This window comes from Cebidichthys violaceus, unplaced genomic scaffold (assembly GCF_023349555.1).
Source record: "Cebidichthys violaceus isolate CVI_PGR_0920_01 unplaced genomic scaffold, fCebVio1.0.p SCAF_29, whole genome shotgun sequence".
NCBI lineage: Eukaryota > Metazoa > Chordata > Actinopteri > Perciformes > Stichaeidae > Cebidichthys > Cebidichthys violaceus.
In genome coordinates this window covers 2,492,458-2,511,542 of record NW_027176472.1, presented here as the reverse complement: position 1 = coordinate 2,511,542, position 19,085 = coordinate 2,492,458, and the positions used below count along the sequence as shown (strand labels likewise).

General features: G+C 40.5%; 2 protein-coding genes across 3 annotated transcripts in view; both read left to right on the top strand.

The window, feature by feature from the left end:
• LOC137880611 (semaphorin-3D-like) overlaps positions 1-4,752 on the top strand; it is a 59,151-nt gene extending 54,399 nt beyond the window's left edge. The window contains 4 exon segments of the mRNA XM_068722053.1: positions 122-279; positions 1,643-1,707; positions 2,361-2,512; positions 2,948-4,752. Of these exon segments, the coding sequence (XP_068578154.1) occupies positions 122-279; positions 1,643-1,707; positions 2,361-2,512; positions 2,948-3,421 (849 nt within the window). The 3' untranslated portion in view covers positions 3,422-4,752.
• A 5,300-nt stretch (positions 4,753-10,052) lies between these two features.
• Positions 10,053-18,880, top strand: LOC137880780 (CD276 antigen homolog). 2 transcript variants are annotated; one of them, XM_068722308.1, is made up of 7 exons: positions 10,053-10,263; positions 12,885-13,226; positions 13,436-13,474; positions 14,314-14,589; positions 15,634-15,909; positions 17,945-18,052; positions 18,755-18,880. In XM_068722308.1, exons 1-7 carry the CDS (start codon positions 10,194-10,196, stop codon positions 18,835-18,837), a joined length of 1,194 nt encoding a protein of 397 aa, XP_068578409.1. In that variant the 5' UTR covers positions 10,053-10,193; the 3' UTR covers positions 18,838-18,880. The 2 variants fall into 2 exon arrangements, with proteins under 2 accessions (XP_068578409.1, XP_068578410.1); XM_068722309.1 differs by lacking the exon at positions 13,436-13,474.
• The last annotated feature ends 205 nt before the right edge of the window (positions 18,881-19,085 follow it).

The window sequence follows — 19,085 nt, the reverse complement described above, 5'->3', positions numbered from 1 at the left end:
GAATCGTATGAAACCACATTTGTTGTTGAGCTCACAGATAGATTGGTCTCTGTCAGCCTGTCTGTCTGTCAGCCTGTCTCACCTCCCTTCTTGTTTCTGTCTCTCTCTCTCTCCTCCACAGCAACATCTGTATGTGTCCAGTGAGCTCGGCGTGGTCCAGCTGGGGCTCCAGAGGTGTGAGCTGTACGGGGCCGACTGTGCCGAGTGCTGCCTAGCCAGAGACCCCTACTGCTCCTGGGACGGCCAGACCTGCTCCAGATACTTCCCCACCAGCAAGAGGTAGTAATATACTGTGTGTATATATATATATATATATATATATATATATATATATATATATTTATGGTCTATGGTATATTTATGGTCTCAATCTCTAGTTTACAGTCTTCTTCAATACAGCATGATGTTCATTTAGTATATTATGTTCCATTTAGAGTCAAATAGACCATAAAGCAGGGGATGATTTAGGGCGGGACTACACGCTGATTGACAGGTCTCTACCAGAGACGTATACGACGTCTCTACGTCACTCCTCCTCAGTCCAGATATGGTCACTTCCTGTTCACTGGTTGATAAAAAACAAGATGTCGACGGCCGCATTGTCAAACTCGAGGTTTCAAAAAACATCCATCCACGAACGTGGATAACAAGGTAGCGTAACAAGGTAGCGTAACAAGGTAGCGTAACAAGGTAGCGTAACAAGGTAACGTAACAAGGTAGCGCAACAAGGTAGCGCAACAAGGTAGCGTAACAACATAACTCGGGTTAATGGAACGTTTTGTTACAAGCGTAAAGTCAACGTTTACTTTTGGTTTCACACGAGACACTAACAGAGGTCTCCTGGATGAGAGTCATGTGTTTGTTTTACCCACCTAGCCTCAGAGGACTTTCTTGCTGTTCTTTTACAGTATTTCACCGTGGAATTTTCAATAATGGCTCGCCGTACTACGAAAACACTTTTTCCTGGAGACTAGGTTGACACATGAATAATTGTTGCATTTATTCGTACAAATTAATGTACAAATGAGTGAAAATCATGTGAGATTGTGACATTGGGGTGTTCAGCTTTGTTTCACTAAGTAAATGATTCCCCCCCGACAGAGAGATTAACCGACACGCTCTGAAGAGCAGGAGAATGAATGTTCGGACTAATGGAGAGAAGCCTTTAGATGTGTTTAACCAACAGACGGGGACGTGACAACACTCTTTACCATGGCTGGAACAACACTCTGTATTTTCATAGCCTGTACTTGCTCCGTGTTTTTCCTCATCCATAATCGCAGTAGCTCCGTATTATTTTTTTTCACCCCCGAAGGAGCCGGCAGAAGCCCAGTAACAACAGTGAGGAGGAGGATTTAATGCTCTTATACCACTTCATCTACAGGAAACGGCATTATTATCTGCTGCTGTTTGACCAACGAGTCGACTTTAGTGTTCACACAGTCACAGACGGCAACAATGTTAACATTTTAGCATGTTGTGTACATCACACAAGTGCAAATACAGACAATAGTTCATAGTCACAATTACAAGTTATTAATACAAGTTTCTTGCTGAGACAACACAGAACATCCAATAAAAGCTTTTATGTAACTGTGTGTGTGTGTGTGTGTGTGTGCGTGTGTGTGTGTGTGTGTGTCAGGCGGGCGAGGAGACAGGATGTAAAGTACGGAGACCCATGGAGTCAGTGCCCAATCACAGAGGACAGTAAGGATTTCCTCCGTCTGACGTTGAATGAACTTGTGTCTCTTTGAAATGTTCAGTGACGTGTGCAAAGGAACACTTATGGGATGGAATGTGAGACGTCACAGAGATCTGCATGAATTCTATAAATAGAAAAGATATGTTGGCAAGGAAATGGAAGAGCTTCTCAAGAAATATTTTTTTTGTATAATAGCTGCAAACACAGTTCATTCTTATAATTATTCATTATTTTAACTGAACTGAGTGAGAGACACTTTTTTACAAATCTTCATACTCGAGAATATACAGTAAAACCCCGTTGATGATGGTTCTGTTCTGCAGACGTGTGGCGCTCTCTAGAGGCCGTACTGAGTCACTGCAGGTTTCTCTGCTTCCCACATAAACACTGGTGATTTATTACAATAAACAAAAGGATCAGATGTTGGATAAATGTTTCTAAAAAGTGTCAGGATGTCTTCCTGATCTTGAGTGTTTCTCTGCTTGTTAAGAATCAAAAGAATTGGAGATAAACTTAATATTCCCAACAATTATAATCCGTCCCTTTTCAGATGATTTCACATTATTTTTCTCACTTTTTCAACTGTCTTGGCACAAAAACACTTGTGCTATATATATGCCATACCTGTGTAATATATTTGTCTTTTCTGCTGCGTCAGATCCGGACTCTGTGGAGGTGAAGTCGGTGTTCGGCGTGGAGGGGAACTCCACCTTCCTGGAGTGCGTTCCTCGCTCCCCGCTGGCCGAGCTCCGGTGGACGGTGCAGCACTCGGAGAGCCAGACGCTCAGTGAGACGCAGGATGGCCGACAGGTGAGACACACGATAGTTTAACCCGATCCTCTCTGCAGACATAACACAACAAAATATCTCTCATTGTTTCCACGAGGAATTATTCAAATGTCCATTGATCTGTTTAGGGTTTAAATGTCTTGCTTTGCTGGGGCTCACTGTTGAGCTTCCTGTTGTTTTATTGCTTTACTTTTGCTGCTTTATCTATAAAAATCTAATTCAAATCTCTTGTTTTTGAAGGTGCTATAAAGATCAAGTTATTATAAAAGAAAAAAAGCTCAAAAAATCGAATGCAAATGAGCACAAACGTCTTGAATAAGTCAACAAAACTACTTATAAGTAAAGCGACTAAATAAAAGTCTCCTACAGTCAAACTGAGGCTCTGGTCCAGGGGCCCCGGACCCCTCTACCCGGGGCCCCTCCTGCCAGTAAGTAACCCACCTGTCTCTCTGTCAGCTCCGTCAGAGCGACGACGAACGCTCCCTCCACATGAAGCGGGGGTTGCTGGTTCAACGCCTGGAGCCGGCCGACTCGGGCCTCTACACCTGCGCCAGCCACGAGCACTCCTACAGCCAGGTCCTGGCCCGGTACCGCGTCCACATCATCCCCAACCGCAGCCTCCACCTGCAGAACCTCAACCCCAACCAGCCGGCGGCCCCTCCGGTCCTCGGGAGAACCGGTCCGGCCGGGTTCCTTGGCCAGTCGGGGGTGGGCGGGCACGGGAACGCCTTGCTGCCCCAGCAGCCTCCTCTGAAGAGCTACAAAGACCTGCAGCTGGTGGGGACCAACAGTCTGAGCGTGGACGAGTACTGCGAGCAGCTGTGGTACCGCGAGAAACGCCGGCAGCAGAAACTTCGCACTCTGAAGCTGAAACAGGAGAGCAGGAAAGCTCGGGTCAGGAGGAACAACCCTCCGGAGACGCCGCTCTAGTCTAGTCCTAGTTCTAGTCTAGTTCTAGTCTAGTCTAGTCTAATCCTAGTCTAGTTCTAGTCTAGTCTAGTTCTAGTTCTAGCTGGAGAACCACAGAGACCGCTGACGGACTCCAGATCCTGAACAAGAAGACCTTTCCTCAACACGCTTTTTTGCTTTTTGAGCAAAAGTGATATTTTCCATTCAAACAAAAACAAAAGAAGACCTTAGTAGAAGACCTTAGTACGTCCTCATCCGGAACATTTTGCCAATTTCGACACAATAGTTTATATGTAGGAAAAAAGTTTTTTGTCTCCGAATTTATAGTGTTAGAAATATGCAGTTGGCTCCAAGCTTCAGCTAAAACAGAACAGAGCAAAATAAAGTTCTGCTGTGGACGTATTCTAGACTCTTAACAGAATCAATATCAGTTCAAGTGAGCGCTACATTTACAATATTTTCTTCTCGTTATCTTTCTGACGGGGATCTGAAGCTGCTCTCTTCAAAGCCACCAGACTCCATTAATAGAAACGGTGATTTTACCTCTCAGAACTGATCTTCTGCTGCTCTGATTAGCTAGTGTGTTCAGGTTATTTGTGTGATTTTGGTGTTTTTAAAGGCTTAATTCATTCAGAATCACCAAAGTACCACAATAGCCTGAACACACGAACAGACGGAGGCAGTGGAGGAGAGAAAATGACTATTTCTCTTAAGTTACCTGCTTGTCCAAACGAGAAGCATCTACTGTCTGGATCGTTATCTCATACGACCCCACTTCAAAACATCACAGCTACATTTAGTACTTGTAGCGCGAGACAGACGGAGGAAACCTTGTCGGACTGTTTACTTTAATGTTACGGATTTACAAGTAGCCACACTTCAACAATCCTGTTTCTGTCCAAAATACCTATTTAGACCTGAAGATGGCCCCAGAATGGACTGACAGAGAGAGGAACATGTATCAGGATCTCACGCACAATGCAGACAGAAGTATGTAAACTATATATATTTATATATATATATATATATATATATATAAACAGTGTATATTAATGACAGAACAAGAGAAGTGTTTGCCCGATGTACTGCTCCACATTTAACTGTGTTTAAAGGCCTTCGTGGAAACACACAACATGAAATGGACCTTGTTTAAAACATACATAATGTATAGCTAATAATTATTATTGTTATTATTCACATCCATGTGTATTAAAGAACTCTATTTTTGATAGTTTTCTTTGTTTTCTAGATTTCTTGTGTTTATATGAACTTTGTGTGTTTTCTCATAAGCAAAATGAAAACTATTTTTTAACTTCACAATTTTAATAAGATGAATTGTCTTTATGTGAATAAGCCACAAAATGTTGTAAAATAAAAAGATTAAAAAAAACATTCAGAGGTTTTAATATTTGTTGTGCAACATAAATCACATTGTGTATTTTTTTTATTTTCCAAAAGGTAGAATAACACATTTCATTTGTTTAGAGTTTTTAATACCTTAAGAAGGTATTGATATTGATTAATTATGGGATACACTCAATGCAAAGAACATGATTACTGATGAGAGCCAATCGATTCTGTCAGAGGCCACACAGGAGGATCCCCTCATGTCCGCTCTCTTCACCCTCTTGCAGGTTCTTAAGTTTTGCAGAGCTTGCAAGATGTTTGTTATCATGAGCAATGAAAGCGACAGTCAGTAGATCCGTCAATCAGAAACATTCAGAGTGAGAGAAGACGAATACCATCGAAGTCCACAACTTCTGCTTCCAGAAGGACAAATAGGTGCGTGGTTGTCGGACATTTTGCGGACCTACGCAACCAAACTCAACTGGGTGACTGTAGCAAAGGAAGCAGTGCAAAACCTAAAAACAGACGAGACATCTTCACCCTCTCCTTAGAAGAGGAAGAGGGTTTTTAAAAAGCAGTTCTAGGCCTTTTCAGAGAAAGCAAAGAAGATGCTCTTGCACTGCTAAAATTCCTTTGAGAGCAGCAAAAACAACTGTGGAAAGAAAAAGTTAAAAACCTTCACGATCTATCGGCCGATCACTAGATGAAGGCACCGAAACCTCAAACAAAGAGACAAATGGTGTCATTTTTAGGAATTTCTGCAGAAGCTGGGGTTCCAAATGATGCTGAGATGATTCATGATCAGCCCATGGCATCACATGACAAACTAAGCTGGACTCCTGAAGCAGAGGAAGCTTTTGTACCGGTAAAGAAAAGCTGTAATCGCAGCATCGACAGCTGTACAAACATCTGCACCGATAGTGTTATTTAGACCTTTAACGCTAAAAGGACCTCGAGCAGTTTAGGTTCTACTTCTGCAAAACAAAATAACTTGCATGTCACCTGCAAGACATCTCTCATGCATGGCAGTGTTGCTCTCACAACCTCATTTGACTATTGAAAGGTGTACAACACCACATCACTGTGTAGCTGCAACTGAAAGTCGTGTTTTACCAGGAACAGACTCGACAGATATTCCATCTGAAGATGCAGATGTGACTGTTTGTTGATGGCTCATGTACAAAGAATGTAGATGGTACAAATGCAACAGGGTATGCAGTAGTGACAAGTAGTACAGTTTTGAGACTTGATCTTACACTTGCTAGATGCAGTACAGTTGCCTGGGAAAGCAGCAGTCTGTCAATGCACAGCACAGACAACAGGAAGTGATCGCAAAGCAGAAGAGGAAGCTGAGAAAGCTGCACAGAAACCACATGAGCAACACTTGTTATTGAAGTGCGGCACTTAGACCATGAAATGTAAAAAGAAACATGCATGAACAATTATGAATTGTTATTAATTTAACAAGCGTTGTCATCTTGGACACTACTCAGCCTCCCTGGTAAAGTCTACTCCAAGGTGCTGGAAAGGAGGGTTCGGCCGATAGTCGAACCTCGGATTGAAGAGGAACAATGCTGATTCCGTCCTGGCCGTGGAACAACGGACCAGCTCTTCACTCTCGCAAGGATCCTGGAGGGGGCTTGGGAATACGCCCATCCGGTCTACATGTGTTTTGTGGACCTGGAGAAGGCGTATGACCGGGAGATACTGTGGGAGGTGCTGCGGGAGTATGGGGTGAGGGGGCCACTTCTGGGGGCCATCCAATCCCTGTATGCCCAAAGCGAGAGCTGTGTCCGGGTTCTCGGCAGTAAGTCGGACTCATTTCCGGTGAGGGTTGGCCTCCGCCAGGGCTGCGCTTTGTCACCAATCCTGTTTGTGGTATTCATGGACAGGATATCGAGGCGTAGTCGTGGGGAGGAGTGTTTACAGTTTGGTGGGCTGAGGATTGCATCGCTGCTTTTTGCAGATGATGTGGTCCTGATGTCTTCATCGAGCTGTGACCTCCAGCACTCACTGGATCGGTTCGCAGCCGAGTGTGAAGCGGTTGGGATGAGGATCAGCACCTCTAAATCTGAGGCCATGGTTGTCAGCAGGAAACCGGTGGATTGCCCACTCCGGGTAGGGAATGAGTCCTTACCCCAAGTGAAGGAGTTCAAGTACCTCGGGGTCTTGTTCGCGAGTGAGGGAACAATGGAATGTGAGATTGGCCGGAGAGTCGGAGCAGCTGGGGCGGTATTGCAGTCGCTTTACCGCACCGTTGTGACGAAAAGAGAGCTGAGCCGCAAGGCAAAGTTCTCTATCTACCGGGCAATCTTCGTTCCTACCCTCACCTATGGTCATGTGGACTGGGTCATGACCGAAAGAATTAGATCGCGGGTACAAGCGGCCAAAATGGGTTTCCTCAGGAGGGTGGCTGGCATCTCCCTTAGAGATAGGGTGAGAAGTTCGGTCATCCGTGAGGGACTCGGAGTAGAGCCGCTGCTTCTTTGCGTGGAACGGAGCCAGATGAGGTGGTTCGGGCATCTGGTGAGGATGCCACCTGGGCGCCTCCCTAGGGAGGTGTTTCAGGCACGACCAGCTGGGAGGAGACCCCGAGGGAGGCCCAGGACCAGGTGGAGGGACTATATCTCCAAACTGGCCTGGGAGCGCCTCGGGATCCCCCAGTCAGAGCTGGCTGATGTGGCATCGGGAAAGGGAAGTTTGGGGTCCCCTGCTGGAGCTGTTGCCCCCGCGACCCGATCCCGGATAAGCGGTTGAAGATGAATGAATGAATGTCATCTTGGAGGATAGAGTTCGGTCCCAGACTGTTGTATGGTTCTTCCACACGCTACTGAGGCTCCTGTTTGTTCAATGAATTAATTGTTAAATTGCCAATATGTCTCGTTTCTTCAGACTTCAATCATCCAATCCACCAAACAAGAGTCAACAGCAGAATAAGCTGTTTGGCATTGGTAGAGAAGATTTGGCTAATTTTTTCATGGGCGCAACCCACATACTTAGCTCTGCTGCTCATCCCACAGATGCATGTTCCTTACAAATGTGGCTCCATTTAAAAGGGAAGTAAACGGGCTTTACAACGGTATAAGATGTATTGCCAAGAAGCATTGTTACAACAGAGAAATAATCTACCAAACACAAGTTTCCGAACTTGTTATGCTATTTATTATTTGTTTTATGTATTTGGAGTTACATTTAAAGCACATGTCCAATGCTTACTTTTTGCCTTATTATGTATTTTCATTATCATTATGTGTTATACTCAGTATAAACAGGGGGGAAATGTTGGAGAAATACTGAATATGTATGCATAACGCTTATACTTTCAATATAGCCGTGACATCGCAAACCACAGAACGTCTTGAAGACAGATAACACTCAGTCTAACCATCGACATCTGGTCCAAAGCAAGATAAGGAAGAACCGGTTCAAACCGGTTCAAACCGGTTCAAACCGGTTCAAACCTTCACCAAACCCTGCTGTGAAGCTCTGTTTACCACAGTGTATAAAAGACTGAGAGACAGATCTCACGTATGTGAAACAACTCAAGAATAAATCTCCTGGTTATTGACATCAATAGGGGTGACCATGGCTAAGTGGAGAGCAGGGCCGCCTTTCAATCAGAGGGTCAGCAGTTCGATCCCCGGCTCCTGCTCTGCTGGTCTCATGTCAATGTGTCCTTGAGCAAGACACTTAACCCCAAAATTGCTCCCGGTGTGTAGATACTGAATTGTAAGTCACTTTGGATAAAAGCGTCTGATAAATGACTGTAATGTAATGTCACACTTGGTGTCAGAACTATTTTTCTAACATCTGTACGTAACATAATAATCCACTTTAGTAGGTGTTCTGGACGGATGTTAGTTCATTTTAGTGGTTTGCTGTCAAGTTGTAGGACTTCTCTCATACATTTCCATGAAAAATGGGGAAAAAACCGCATGTGCTGATGAAAATCACTTATGATTAAAAGCCAAAACACACAATTAATGAACTTGTTGATTGTTTTTTCAACAAATGTGTTGGACGGTGGTTCCCCTGGTGTTGGTTGAAAGGCTTTTCAGCCACGTTCAATTGTGGGGAAGTGGCATAAATATGACTTTATAACAGTTATATGTTATGTTCATTGTTTAGAATATTTGTTTATTGCTTTGATTTAGCTCTCCATAAATTGATTGCTGGAGCCAACCACACATTTTTACTTTGAAGGTCTCTCTGTTTCCGACTTCCTTCACTCTCTTTTAATTGTTAAAGTTGGAGAATGGAACAAGCGGACGTTTTGATGCACGTGTTCATTCAATGTGACGATAACACAGAGAAAACGTTAAGGCAGAATCAGCTATGAACAACAAACTCACAGGTAGCAGAACACATGTGAACACAAGTCGACCAATGAGATTATTAATACTCCTTATCTGACATTGTTCATGATACAACATGTACAATGTCAGATGAATTATACTTTCTGCATGGACCCCCCCCCCCCCCCGTCCCGTCCCGCTATTAAACTTAAATAAATAATGCTAATACTAATAACCCAGTATTTCAGATGACTGAACCACTTAGTTTGACCAAGTGTTGATTAGACGTTACACAAAATGTACATTTTAAATACACATATTTCATTATGAGCAGAGTCTTTTCTTTCTGTGTTGGTTCCTCCATCACAGACCGACTCTATGTCGTCATCAGGGGAATATAATTAAGATTCATCAATTCATCATCAAACAACTTTAAATATTCCAGAGTCAAACTTTCTGTATCTCAATGGCAATAAATCTGAAGGGATTTAGTTTGGAAGTGTTTTAATCCTTTAATGTTCACACTGAAAGTCCTTTCATTTCATTATTATATCTTATTTTATTATTATTTCATTGTTTGTTATTATTATTAAAATTATTATTATTAACATTACTAACAGTAATATTAGGTATCACAATTGTGTGTTCTTATTTTGTAATAATAATAATAATAATAAAGAATAATTCAATAATAATAATAATAAAGAATAATTCAATAATAATAATAAAGAATAATTTAATAATAATAATAATAAAGAATAATTCAATAATAATAATAATTCCCTATCTATTAATCTTTCGACTATTTTTAATTTACCTTTTAATTGAAGTGTATTTAATGTTGACTAACTGTAGGCTGTCATTATATATTATATTTATGGAAAGTTTAAAGTCCTCTTTTGTCATGTGCACTTGAAAAACACGAGCATTGTTGACATCCCAAACTACAACACCCACGATGCACCGGGAACCCAACGCGCTCTCTCGTGCGCACTAACCTGCCGAGTGAACCCGACGAGCAGAAGAGCTCGAAGCGGAAGCTGAGAAACGAAGGCGTTTCTGGTAAGTGTTGTCCTCGCGCGCCCTCAAGAAGTTAAAACGTCCGCGAGACGAGCGACACCGAGCAGTTTGACTTCCGGTCGACTTCAACGATGATGAACGTGCTTCTTCTCGCGTGCAGCTGTCTCCTGACTCTGTCTGTGACGACGACTGATGGACAAGGTGAGGATATAAATATAAATATATATATATATATATGTGTACGAATATATATATATGTATTTATATGTACATATTTATATATGTATTATCATAAATCATTTTTTATATACATAAATATATGCATATATATTTATAATCATTAGTCATTATATATATGTATATATGTGTAATGCTGGTCGCTGATTGATGATTGATTATTGATTATTGGTTATTGGTTATTGATGATTGGTTATTGGTTGTTGATCAGCCTCCTCGCGCTTCCTTCAGTCGTTCTTAGAGCTGCAGCGTTTCTCGGGGCGTCGACCTCCTGCAGAGAAACAGAGCTGATCATATCCACACACAAGTATTCACATATTACTGCAGTACAAGTACTAATACCTCTCTGAGGAATACTACACTACCAGTACAAGTACTAATACCTCTCTGAGGAATACTACACTACCAGTACAAGTACTAATACCTCTCTGAGGAATACTACACTACCAGTACAAGTACTAATACCTCTCTGAGAAATACTACACTACCAGTACAAGTACTAATACCTCTCTGAGAAATACTACACTACCAAGTGAAAGTACTGCGTTTAAAACCTGCAGTAAAATGATATAAATGTATTTAAAGTATTGATTGATCAGTAACATGTTTTCATATTCTATCAGATGTTTATGGATTAATATTCCTGCTGCATTAATGTGTTGCATGTTAACTCTTTCATATCCGGTTGGCTGGTTAATGATAATGTTAGTAATGTCAATAATTATTATAATTTTAATAATAATAACAAAGAATAATTAAATAATAATAATGATGAAATGATAATAATAATAGTAAAAACAACAAGAATAATAATAATAGTAAAAATAATATTAATAATGATAATAATAATAATAATAATAATAATATAATAATAATGTAATAAGAGTCAGAGGACGTTGTTTCTTCTTCCTGATGAACTCGTTCTTTTCTTCAGGTTGTTTTTCATGCAGCAGTTTGTTTCAGTGTTTCTGAAGAAAGACAGATCATAGAATAATTATCATAGAATCAATAGAAGCTGTCTGCTGTTAACAAACACCTGCAGATCAAACATGTCTAACATGAGCAGCTCTAGAGAGATTTCTGCAGAATAGATGATGTAATGTGGGCGTGTCTCTTCCTGAGAACAGGTTAGAGTTCTCAGGAAGAGAGAGTTGTCCTTTGATCCGGTAGTCTGAGATATGAACTCAGAGGTTTATTTCCTCCTCGCTCCCTTGTTTGCTCTTCCTTGTTCCATCCTCTTCTTCATGTGTTGAGTGAGCAGACAGAGAGTCGGATTAACAGCTGAGTCACTGTTAAAAAACAAGGATTAGGTCAAAGAAATGTGAAAGAATATGAAGATATGTAAAAACCTAAAATGGAATAATGTGTAAATATTCCATTCGTCTGTCTGAACTGAAAAACTCTGCATGTCGACATTCTGATTAGACTTTGAGGTGAAAGAGCTCGATGTTAAAGATCCAGAACAAAACACAGAGCATGAAGGCAGCAGAGCCACACCTGCTGTCTGCTCTCACTTTAACCAGCATGCCTCTGGTTTCTCAGGTGTGTCACCTGCTGTCTGCTCTCACTTTAACCAGCATGCCTCTGGTTTCTCAGGTGTTTTTACCATGAAGTCCCTGCATGTTTTAAATGTGCTGCTGAAAAGTGTCATGTTGACAGTGTGAATGACTACAGGGCTCTGTTTCAGAGAGCAGGTTCAGAGAAAACTCTGATTTAATTAAACCTGAGTGAGGGAAACTCTGGGTTATTTAACTCAGAGTTCAGACTTAGTTAACACAGAGTTCAGGATTAGTCAACTTCAGAGTTCAGGGTTAGTCAACTCAGAGTTCAGGGTTAGTCAACTCAGAGTTCAGGGTTAGTCAACTCAGACTTCAGGGTTAGTTAACTCAGACTTCAAGGTTAGTTTACTCAGAGTTCAGGGTTAGTCACCTCAGATTTCAGGGTTTGTTAATTCAGACTTCAGGGTTAGTCAACTCAGCCTTGAGGGTTAGTTAACTCGGAGTTCAGAGTTAGTTAACACAGAGTTCAGGGTTAGTCACCTCAGATTTCAGGGTTTGTTAATTCAGACTTCAGGGTTAGTCAACTCAGTGTTGAGGGTTAGTTAACTCAGAGTTTAGGGTGAGTCAACTCAGAGTTCAGGGTTAATTCACTCAGAGTTCAGGGTTTGTTAACTCAGAGTTCAGGGTTAGTCACCTCAGATTTCAGGGTTAGTTAACTCAGAGTTCAGGGTGAGTCAACTCAGACTTCAGAGTTAGTTAACTCGGAGTTCAGGGTGAGTCAACTCAGGTTTCTGGTTTAGTTCACTCAGAGTTCTGACTTTGTTAACTCAGAGTTCAGGGTTAGTCAACTCAGAGTTCAGGGTAAGTCAACTCAGACTTCAGGATTAGTTAACTTAGAGTTCAGGGTAAGTCAACTCAGACTTCAGGGTTAGTTAACTCAGAGTTCAGGGTAAGTCAACTCAGACTTCAGGGTTAGTTCACTAATAGTTCAGTGAAAAGTTTCTTGTTATATCATAAGATGATATTTTGCATCTGCTTCCATACGTCTGTCTGAACTTAAACACTCTGCTTCTTTTTGTCTTCCAGGACCAGAAGTCATCAAAGTGAAACAAGACAGTGATGTAGTTTTACCTTGTTCTCTCAGCAACAAGCAGAACATCGTAAAAGCTTTCTTTCACTGGAAGAAAGTAGCTCAGAAAGATCAACGTCAGAAGGAGGTTTTCTTTTATAATGCAGGTACTCATTACAACAACGGCGAACCTGGTCAGAGTGAGGAGTTCAAAGGACGAGTCTCACATTTTGAAGATCAACTGAAATACGGCAACGCCTCCATAATCATCAGAAATACCAAGATGGCCGACAGTGGAAACTACACCTGTGTTTTTCCATATCTTCAGCCACCTCAAACCTTCTACATTGAGCTTGTTGGTGAGTACTTTAATTAAACAGTTCAAGATGTCCGCTCATTTTCTGAAATGAAATCACATCATGAAATCTGATGTGAACACTTGTTGTAAGATCTGTGAACGTTTCAGATGGAAAAACAAATCTGTTCAATTAACATGGAAACACATTCAGTTTTATTTTCTGATGATATCTCACAAGCATTCTAACTCATGTTTTGTTTTGCCTTTTAGATCCTGTCTTAAAAGACAGATCAGCAGAAAACATCCCAGGTGAGTCCTGATGACGTCAGTCTCCACTGTCATGTGTATGACGTCACTTAAAGCACTTAAACTCCACTTTAGACTCTGCTTTAGTGTCTTTACTCAGAGTTCAGGTTCTGAGAGTCTTTACAGAAATAATATAGAATAAACTGTTAAAGATCAGATATTAATAATAATAATAATTAATAATATGAACCTGCAGCACTTACAGTAGTCAGTACAAGTATAATAACAATATAGTTAGGTGCTGCTACAAGTACATGAAATGTTAATAGTAAGGTAATATTCAGAATAAACAGCTGAAGATATTATTATAATAATAATAATAATACATTTTATTTGTATAGCGCTTTAAAAGGTACTCAAAGACATTTGACATGGTAAAAACAGAAACAATAGAAGTAATTACAATAAAAACAAAACATAACAGTAAGGAACAACACAAAAACACACATAACTGACTTTACAGGTTAAAAGCAGGTTTAAACAGGTGAGTTTTAAGAGCAGCTTTGAAAGCAGTGAGTGACGGAGAATGTCTGAGGTGTTGGGGGAGGGACTTCCAGAGGGGGGGGGGGGGCATCTTTTATAAATATAGTTCAACATATTGTTTGATTTATTTTACATGAAGGCAGCTTGTTAAAACACAATGAAGACACGATGACATCAGTGTCTGCATTCCTTCTGAAGAATCTTTATTTTATATTTCATAACTAGATTTAATGTGCAGCACATTTACACTCAGTTTAAAGGTTGAAACAGGTTTTAAATATCATGATTTTACATTTATCTCTTTGTTCTTTTATTCTTTAATTATTCTTTATCATCTATTTATTCTACTGTGTTCTCAGGTGCAGCTCCAAAGCCGTCTGTCATATATCTTAAACAAACAAAGGAGTGGTCTCTGCTGCAGTGTGAAGCTCATGGTAATCCTCAACCTGAAGTAGAATGGCAGGACAGTGATGGAAACAGACTTCCTGCTGAAGATCCTCAGGTCTCAGAGAGAGGAGGCAGCTTCTACGTCACTCTGAACGTCACTGTGACCAAGACGGACGATTATCACTGTGTAGCGACTCAGAAGACCATCAGCCATCAGATCCACACTAAGACCTCTGTGCACATCAGTGGTGAGTTCATTCATACCTAAATACTTTTATATTCTAAATATTAGAGGTGTAACATGTATTCATATTGAACCGTTCGGTACGAAGCTCACGGTTATGAACCGAACAATACGTTTGAATAATACTGGTGCATTTGGAAAATGCAGAAGCTTAAATTGTGTGAAATCTAATGTTCTCAACATGGCAACATACCCGACATAACAGAGATCGTACTGTCTGACACTCCACCACTGAAGAACAACGTTCTCCACGCTATGCTAAACTAGCTTAGCATGAAAACCAACAGCAGCACACGCTACAAACTCTCCCCACAGCGTTCAGGGAGCTGCTCCCTACTGACTCAAACAGGACTAAAGGTCTATTTATAGACGCAGGTATGAGACCTACTCATATGGAAAACCATTCTCCAGACCATAACTCCTGCTTCAGAGTTTAAGTATGACCTCATCACCACAATGTACTCCTCACAGTACACTGTGGTGATGAGGTCATACTTAAACTGTGAATACACACAGAGGTGTTTCCTGGTAGTAGTAGTTGACACCATGAAGTCACACTAAGAGTTTCCTGGATCATGTGACCTCGACACAGAACGGTGGAACAGTGCAGCTTCCTGACTGAACCAGTGACGAGTGAAGATGTGCAGATCAATAACTTCAGATTCATAAATCAGGATTCACAGCTCAACGACTCATCAGTCGGTCAGATTCATGAGATGTGTAGTGATCTGAAACAGAAGAACTGTGTTCACTCTGTTGTATTGATGAGAGACGTGAAGCAGGAACCTCTGTGGAGGATGGACCTCACTGATCAGGTGTCCCTAATAAAGTGGACGCTGCTCGTTAAAGAGCTTTTCATATCTGACTTTAATAGAAACACGTTCATGACGTCACTGAGAGATTTGAACGTCTTCTGTTATCAAACAAGAGTAAATAGTTCAACGTTTAAATATGAGATCATCTGTCAGAAGATGATGGATGTTTGATTTGAGCTCTTCACTTTCTCTCTGTCTTTAATTGTCTTCTACTGTTTCTATTGTGTTCTCAGGTGCAGCTTCAAAGCCGTCTGTCACGTCTCTTGATGAAACAGAAGATGGGATGTTGTTACAGTGTGAAGTTCTTGGTGCTTCTTCAGACCTGAGACTAGAATGGCAGGACAGTGATGGAAACAGACTTCCTGCTGATGAACCAACGTTGTCAGAGAGAGGAGGCAGCTATGACATCATCCTCCAAACTACTGTGACTCAGACCGGTCGCTATCGCTGCGTCACCACAGATCAAACCAACAAACACACTCAGGCTGAGATCTTCGTCTCTGTTAACGGTGAGATTCTTCTTCTCACTTCATATTTACAGTTGTGGTCAAAAGTTTACATACACTTGTAAAGAACATAATGTCATGGCTCTCTTGAGTTTCCAGTTATTTCTACAACTCTGATTTTTCTCTGATAGAGTGATTGGAACAGATACTTCTTTGTCACAAAAAAACATTCATGAAGTTTGGTTCTTTCATGACTTTATTATGGGTTAACAGAAAAAGTGATCAAATCTGCTGGGTCAAAAATATACATACAGCAGTGCTAATATTTGGTTACATGTCTCTTGGCCATTTTCACTTCAATTAGGTGCTTTTGGTAGCCATCCACAAGCTTCTGGCAAGCTTCTCGTTGAATCTTTGACCACTCCTCCTGACAGAATTGGTGCAGTTCAGTTAAATTTGATGGCTTGCTGACATGGACTTGTTTCTTCAGCATTGTCCACATGTTCTCAATGGGATTTAAGTCAGGACTTTGGGAAGGCCATTCTAAAACCCTAATTCTAGCTGATTTAGCCATTCCATTACCACTTTTGATGTGCGTTTGGGGTCATTGTCCTGTTGGAACACCCAACTGCGCCCAAGACCCAACCTTCGGGCTGATGATTTTAGGTTATCTTGAAGAATTTGAAGGTAATCCTCCTTCTTCATTATCCCATTTACTCTCTGTAAAGCACCAGTTCCATTGGCAGCAAAACAGCCCCACAGCATAATACTACCACCACCGTGCTTGACGGTAGGCATGGTGTTCTTGGGGTTAAAGGCCTCACCGTTTTTCCTCCAAACATATTGCTGGGCATTGTGGCCAAACAGCTCGATTTTTGTTTCGTCTGACCACAGAACTTTCCTCCAGAAGGTCTTATCTTTGTCCATGTGATCAGCAGCAAACTTCAGTCGAGCCTTAAGGTGCCGCTTTTGGAGCAAGGGCTTCCTTCTTGCACGGCAGCCTCTCAGTCCATGGAGATGCAAAACATGCTTGACTGTGGACACCGACACCTGTGTTCCAGCAGCTTCTAATTCTTGGCAGATCTGCTTTTTGGTGGTTCTCGGTTGACTCTTCACCCTCCTGACCAATTTTCTCTCAGCAGCAGGTGATAGCTTGCGTTTTCTTCCTGATCGTGGCAGTGACAAAACAGTGCCATGCACTTTATACTTACAAACAATTGTTTGCACTGTTGCTCTTGGGACCTGCAGCTGCTTTGAAATGGCTCCAAGTGACTTTCCTGACTTGTTCAAGTCAATGATTTGCTTTTTCAGATCCATGCTGAGCTCCTTTGACTTTCCCATTGTAGCGTTTGTGGGCGTTTGTATCCAATGAGCCCTATTTAAATGGCCTCAGAGAAGTCACCAGCTGTAGTCACTCATAATCACTCACAAGAAGTTAAGAGGCCATGCTATGAAGCTCATTTCATTGACACAACTTTCTAAGTCACCAAAATTGCTAATTCATGTTGCTGTATGTATATTTTTGACCCAGCAGATTTTGTCACTTTTTCTGTTAACCCATAATAAAGTCATGAAAGAACCAAACTTCATGAATGTTTTTTGTGACAAAGAAGTATCTGTTCCAATCACTCTATCAGAGAAAAATCAGAGTTGTAGAAATAACTGGAAACTCAAGAGAGCCATGACATTATGTTCTTTACAAGTGTATGTAAACTTTTGACCACAACTGTAATTATGTTCTTCATCTTTTATTAGTTTTCAACAATGTTGTTGTTACTGAAGTCAAAGTGAACTGTGATGAAGACTTCACAAGATGAAGAGTCACACATGAATCACGTAACAAACCACATGAGGACTCAAAGATGTAGATATGAATAGTTATCTATATGATATGAGACTAGATATCATAGATTTAATATCTCATTAGTGTTTTTCTTTTAAACGGTGAATTATAGTAAAGTGATACAGACTCTTCTAGTAGATTCTATTATTTATATTTACTCACTTAGTAATTAAATCCACATTACTTTAATCCACCTGTTAAACTGTGATGATGATGATGATGATGATGATGATGATGATGTCTCTTCTGTTTCAGGTTCCTCAACTGGATGGATTGGTATCGTTGTTGCAGTTCTCGTCACTCTTTTAGTTGTTGGTGTTCTTCTAGCTGTGCTCGTACACCAGGGTTGCATCACACCAAAATGTAAGTTTCAAAGTATTTCATGTTTCATGTTCAACAGACTCTTGATATCTTCTTCATGTTTCAGAGTTCTGTGAATATTGATCCATGTTGAATTAACCTGCTAGTCTCTCAGTTATCTGATGTTGTTTCATTCATTCTGATGGTTTGATGAATCAGTGAAGAACACGTCTGATGAGACCCGGTCAGGTAGAAAACCTGGATCTGGATCTGGATCTGGACCTTTCTACCCCTTCAGACTAAAACACAACCCCAGAGTTTCAAAATAAAACGGCGGCCATTTAAAACGTCTCTGTTTCAGACACAATGAGTCAAAGTTGTTCTTCAGCTGGAAAAATACAGAAACAAACCAAAGAGTTCAGATGCTGGTCTAAGATCAGTTCCTGGATCAAAGGGACACTTTGAACAAAAACTTCACTTTAGAACCAGGAACTAAACTAACCTTAACTAACCTTAACTAAACTAACCCAAACTAAACTCAAGGACTAGACTCGGGAACTCAGGAACTCAAAGTTCTTTTTGTGATTTCTTGTTTGAAACATTTGAAACACAGAAAGATAAATATCTAAAACCAAGAAGTCTTTGAGTGTTTTTCACAGATTAAACCTGTAGAAGCTCAACTTGTTGTAGATCCTTCAGACTGAAAAGAATCAAGACAGAAAAGATTTTCATTCTGTTCTTGTTCTTCTGTTTTCTTTCCTGCAGGTTCATCAGGAGACAAGAGAGACACTGGAAATGATGGATCAGCGCAAGAGAAAGCGAAATTTACCAGTCCTTCAGGAAACTGAGGTTAAAGGAGTCAACCATTGTTTTTTACACATATATATATATATATATGTATATATATATATATATGTACATATATATATATATATATATGTATATATATACATATATACATATATATATATATATATATATATATATATATACATATATATATATATATATATACATATACGTATATATATACATATATATATATATATACACACAGTATATATATTACAGTCATTTAGCAGATGTTTTATCCATA

What these genes read in the sequence shown, in the direction of transcription:
- LOC137880780 (XM_068722308.1), top strand. Translation starts at nt 10,194, where the DNA reads ATGATGAACGTGCTTCTTCTCGCGTGCAGCTGTCTCCTGACTCTGTCT. An exon ending in GACCTCTGTGCACATCAGTG is followed by an intron (nt 14,590 to 15,633) that starts GTGAGTTCATTC and finishes TTGTGTTCTCAG; the next exon opens with GTGCAGCTTCAAAGCCGTCT. An exon ending in GGGTTGCATCACACCAAAAT is followed by an intron (nt 18,053 to 18,754) that starts GTAAGTTTCAAA and finishes TCTTTCCTGCAG; the next exon opens with GTTCATCAGGAGACAAGAGA.